The 5,426-nt window shown below is 36.2% G+C and overlaps 1 protein-coding gene across 1 annotated transcript in view; it reads left to right on the forward strand.

Annotated features, from left to right (window-relative positions):
- LOC109848572 (AMP deaminase-like) overlaps positions 1-4,391 on the forward strand; it is a 14,352-nt gene extending 9,961 nt beyond the window's left edge. Inside the window, 9 exon segments of the mRNA XM_020418133.1 lie at positions 963-1,103; positions 1,972-2,124; positions 2,266-2,319; positions 2,394-2,504; positions 2,720-2,893; positions 2,967-3,047; positions 3,665-3,763; positions 3,871-3,940; positions 4,027-4,391. Of these exon segments, the coding sequence (XP_020273722.1) occupies positions 963-1,103; positions 1,972-2,124; positions 2,266-2,319; positions 2,394-2,504; positions 2,720-2,893; positions 2,967-3,047; positions 3,665-3,763; positions 3,871-3,939 (882 nt within the window). The 3' untranslated portion in view covers position 3,940; positions 4,027-4,391.

The raw sequence follows: 5,426 nt of genomic DNA on the forward strand, positions 1-5,426 counted from the left end.
GTGTGGGGTTAGGGAGTATTGGATGTAGAAATTACATTTGCCCCTCGAAACACTGTATTGGATGATTCAATAGGTTATCCGCAAAGTAGCAAAATAATTATCCTGATTCTTGTAGACCTTGATGGAAATGAAGATATTGGAAATTTTTTGCCATGCATCAACTAGTTGTGAAATGAATGGTTCTTCTGTAATTAAATCAACAAGAATTTTTGAGTAAATGGAGTATATGGCATACTGTTCTTCATCCATCTATCTTTGGCGTGTAAAGTATTACAATTGGTGCAAATCATGAAAATGACCAGCCTACAATAGTTTCTGAGGGGCTGAATATTCATCACCAAGCTTCACACACAAATATACACACATATCGGCTGCTTTCACACAAATTAAAGTCATAAAGTGTTTATCTTGCACACACAAATACACATACATATTGGCAGCTTCCTAAAATCCCATCTGCCCCTTGATGGGAATATAAACTGTTATGAATGGGGTTATCAATTCCCTTTCTTGTTTTTATCTTCTCTAATGAAAAGGCACCAGTGCAAAGTAATTCAGGCATCTTAGATTTTCGGTCCCTTATTCATGTAACAATTGTTTGGTTTTTAAATGCTGAACTTGTTGTTTTGATAATCAAGCACCACCCATCTGATGATGCAACTTGTAACCTTTTCTTTTTGAATAACCACAACAGTAAAGCCAGTTGACTCCAAGCTTATGTGGTTATGGTTTATTATGGGGAAGTATTAAAAATTAATTACAAACTTGTCTAATGGTTTTGGATGGGCTAGAATGTCTGGCTTTTGTTCAGGTTCTTTGTTCTATAAACACCATATAGTAATGAATATTATGATGTTCTTGATGCTGACTCCTTAATGTTTATGGTGATGCAAGTATATAGCTGTCAGCATACTGTGATGGAAAAACATGGATATGATTCTGGTTTCTTTTTTCTTTTGCAGATTCCACGATTATACAATATATACAAGGAAATGGGGATAGTTACATCATTTCAAAACATTCTTGACAATATTTTCCTTCCCCTTTTTGAGGTTACTGTCGACCCAGATTCACATCCTCAATTACATGTATTCTTAAAACAGGTTTGTCCAGGTCATATTTATTCAGCAACTGTTTATCTGTGCTTCTTTAAACAATGTATGCAATCGCCTTGATAGTTTGCCCACAAAATTTGCTAACCTAGCATACTCTAGAAACAATTTTTTGGGGGTACTTGGTACAGTATTTTTAATTTTGTGCTGATTAGGGACTTAATATTTTTAATAAGGGATGCAATAATAAATGAAAATTTTTAGGCATGTCACCTCTTGCATCTTTATTCTTCCATTTCTGCTTAATGTTGACTGGATCCACTCATTTGATCATTTCCTCAAGCTCGAATGAGAAAGAAAGGTGTGTGTGTGTACTGGGTAAGAGCTGGCAGCTCATTTTGTAAAATGAGCCCCAACCTGATGTGACTAGGAAATGGGTTCACATGGCACATTGAGCTGGTAGCCCATTTTGCAAAATGGGCTATTAGCTCATACATTTTTTTCATATATATATATATATAACCAGAGCTATTGCCCAACTAATTTGCCTATAAATAATGGTTTAATCTGTAATAAATGATATGAGTTAGCATACTTGCATATATGACCTGTTCTTATTGTACACCATGCGAGTGTTTGCTCTTTTGTGCTCTCTGTATGTACACTAGGCTAATGCCTTAACAAGTACGTTCTATTCCATCATGAAGTATGGCCTTGTTAACTTTCTTTTCAATGGAGAGTGACATTCTCCTTCTGCGGCTATTTATTTATTGTGATATTCTCTCGTGCATTTTTGAGTTTTGTCTATTTTCTATTGTTCGATTCTATTGTTTCTAGTTCTTAATTTTCATTTCCCTCATTGATGAAGTGTCAGCTTTCTCGTATCTCGTCATTAATGCTGCTGCCTCTGTTACTTTAGGTTGTAGGGTTGGATTTGGTGGATGACGAAAGCAAACCTGAAAGGCGTCCAACAAAGCACATGCCTACTCCGGCGCAATGGACCAACATGTTTAATCCTGCATTTTCATATTATTCCTACTACTGCTATGCAAACCTATACACACTAAACAAGGTTCTCATTCTATAACTGAGTTTTCTTTTAAAGAAACGAGCTAACCTTCACCTTTAGCATTTACAACAAGATATCTTGCAGTCTACAACTGTTTGAGACTCAAATGGTAACTAATCATCTCTCTGTTGAAAAATGTATCAGCTCCGGGAATCAAAGGGAATGACCACGATCAAATTTCGCCCTCATTCTGGGGAGGTACTGACCAAAACATCATCCTTTTTTAACCTTCTGTGCAGCAATTTTTCTCATTATTTTCTTTTCATTGGCAGGCTGGTGATATTGATCACCTTGCTGCAACGTTTCTTCTCGCTCACAACATTGCTCATGGAATCAACCTGAGAAAGTCTCCCGTGCTGCAGTATTTGTATTATCTTGCTCAAGTAATTTGTTGCATCTCTTGCTAGCAGTTTACCTTAGCTGGCCTCTTTCACTATTTGTACCTGCTCTGCTCTCGTTAGCATTTTGTTCTGTTGATGTTTAGGGTTATTATTTCCATAAATTGTGTGTGTGGGCTGGGGTTTATTTGAAAATGTTGTACTGCTGTACGCTTAGTTCTTTCAAAGGTAAAACTGATGGCCATTTTTTTTTTGCCCAGATTGGCCTTGCAATGTCTCCATTGAGCAACAATTCCTTATTTCTAGATTATCATCGAAATCCTTTTCCAATGTTTTTCTTACGGGGCCTTAATGTTTCTCTGTCAACTGATGACCCATTGCAAATCCATTTTACCAAAGAACCATTGGTGGAGGAATACAGCATTGCAGCTTCGGTAAAGCTCCTTCTCACGATTCTTCTTTATATTGTACCTGTGAGATGTTAAATCTTTCTTTTTCTTTTAACAGTTATGGAAGCTGAGTGCATGTGATTTATGTGAGATTGCTAGGAATTCAGTTTACCAATCTGGCTTTTCACATGCTTTTAAGGTATGTGAAGTTCAAAATGCTTCAGGGCTTAGCTACTATGTGCTATTGATATTGATATAAATTTTCTTGAAGAAGAGTAATTTACTCCAAATTGTTAGATAAAATTACCGTTATGACTTTATGGATGCTAGCTCTGGCAATCTTTCTATCCAAGTCACTGGTGCTAATTGGCAATTCTTTGTTAATGTGCATATCCTTTCTACGGTACTATCGCTTTGGAAATGTGTTCAGATTGGTTTTCATGGTCAGAATAATAGAATTGAGCATATTTCAACTGTTTAAACAATTGGAAGCTTCTCTTGTAATGAATGGTTCTGAAATTTATTGAACAGTGAGCATCCAGTACTCTTGAGAGCATATGTTAATAGATAATGCTATTGCTGTGAATTCGAGAATGTTATCTTGATTCACAATTCAGTGAACATACAGGCCATTCAGTTTCATCATTGAGTATAAAGTGCTTATCGCTAGTTGTTTTTCCCATATCTTAATCTTACTGAAGTCCATTTGCTGTAGGCCATTCAGTTTCACCAATTAGAGTAAAAATGTAAAATGCTTATCTTTAGTTGCTTTTCGGCTTTTCCCATTTCTTAATCTTACTGAAGTTTGTTCTATAGTCTCATTGGATTGGGAAAAACTACTATAAAAGAGGACCCGATGGCAATGACATTCATAAGACCAATGTGCCACACATTCGGTTACAGTTCCGTGACATGGTACATAAACCTTTACGAGATTTTGTTTTTCTTCTCCTTGCATTTTTCTTTTAGATGAAATGAAAGTATTAGATCATCAATTTTGTTCTCTCATTTAAAATGTGCAGATTTGGAGAGAGGAGATGCAACTGGTTTATCTAGGCAAGGCTAAAATACCTGACGAAATTGATGGATGAGGTGGTTATTATTTGGTCATTAAATCTTCAGAAAGTAGAATGCTTTTTATTTATCTGCAATTATCTAATCTTCAGTTGCTTTTACAGTATTATTATGCATGGAGTTGTCTGCCTTACTCATCTTCTGTTCAAAGGAACAGAGTTCTGTAGAAATCGAGTTCTCAGGGATAAGTTCCCTGTAACTGTGCAATTGGAGAAGTTACCTGAGAAAGAAAAAAAAAGGTGACTCAAGCTCTGAGAGAGGCCTCAGAAGATGGATATCGACTTACATAGTTGGAAGATAGTTACTAAGTGAATATAACCTCAGCCTTTCTTTGTACATCAACCCTCCAAAAGAAAATTTAGATGGGCCGCCTTCTGATGGTTTTTCAGTTAGGCCTAACAATAATATTGATGTAATATATTATATTTATTTATACAATGATAATTGCGTCATTTTTTTGGGGTGCTTCTCTTTATGCTTATTTCTTTTATTTATGAAGTTGTGACTGATAACAGTCCAGCATTAATATTTTGAGAGTTTAACATTGATAGAGCTTGCTGGACACCCAAAATAAGGTACAACAGCAACAACAATAATAACCTAACATTTATCCCAAATGCTTGGAGTCGTTACATGAATCTTATTCTTTTATTTCATTCAATTATAGGTCATCTCCTCCGTCAAGTTAGTTATAAGCCTATCTTTCTTAGTTGCTTTTTGTTAGATGTGAAAAAAGTCAGGGTCTAACCATTTCATTCATCCGCATGGGTTTATATAGGACTACATACGGGTAAATAGGCTAATGGGTTAATGGGTCTGGACCCATTAACCCAAATACTAATTCTAACACTCCCCCTCAAGCTGGAGCGTATATATTAACCATGCCCAGCTTGTTACACGGAATGGAAAACAGTGAGGTAGCTTTAGTGAGAATGTCAGCTAACTGTTCTGAAGACGGAGTGAACTGAAGAGAGATCACTTTCTTTTCCCAAGCATCTCTAACAAAATTACAATCAACTTCAATGTGCTTAGTTCTCTCATGAAACACTAGATTCTTTGCAATATACATAGCTGACTGGTTATCACAATGCATAAGCATAGATTCATGCTGAGTAAAACCAAGCTCTGTCAACAGCTTTTGCAATCATATCATATCACAAGCAGTGTGAGCTATAGCTCCGTATTCTGCCTCAGCACTAGATCCAGAAACTACATCTTGTTTCTTGCTCCTCCAAGTAACCAGATTTCCTCCAATAAAGGTGTAAAATCCAGAAGTAGACTTTCTATCTCCTATGTCTCCCGCATACCCAGCATCAGAAAATACAGAGATGTGTAAATTTCCTTATTTCTTATACAATAATCCTTTTCCAAGACAGCTTTTAACATAAGCTAAAATCCTTAGAGCATCAGTCCGGTGAACCTCTCTAGGTTTATGCATAAATCTGCTTAATACTCCCACTGGAAAGGTAATATCAGGCCTGGTCACAGTAAGATAGATCAACTT

Source organism: Asparagus officinalis, chromosome 7, assembly GCF_001876935.1.
Source record: "Asparagus officinalis chromosome 7, Aspof.V1, whole genome shotgun sequence".
NCBI lineage: Eukaryota > Viridiplantae > Streptophyta > Magnoliopsida > Asparagales > Asparagaceae > Asparagus > Asparagus officinalis.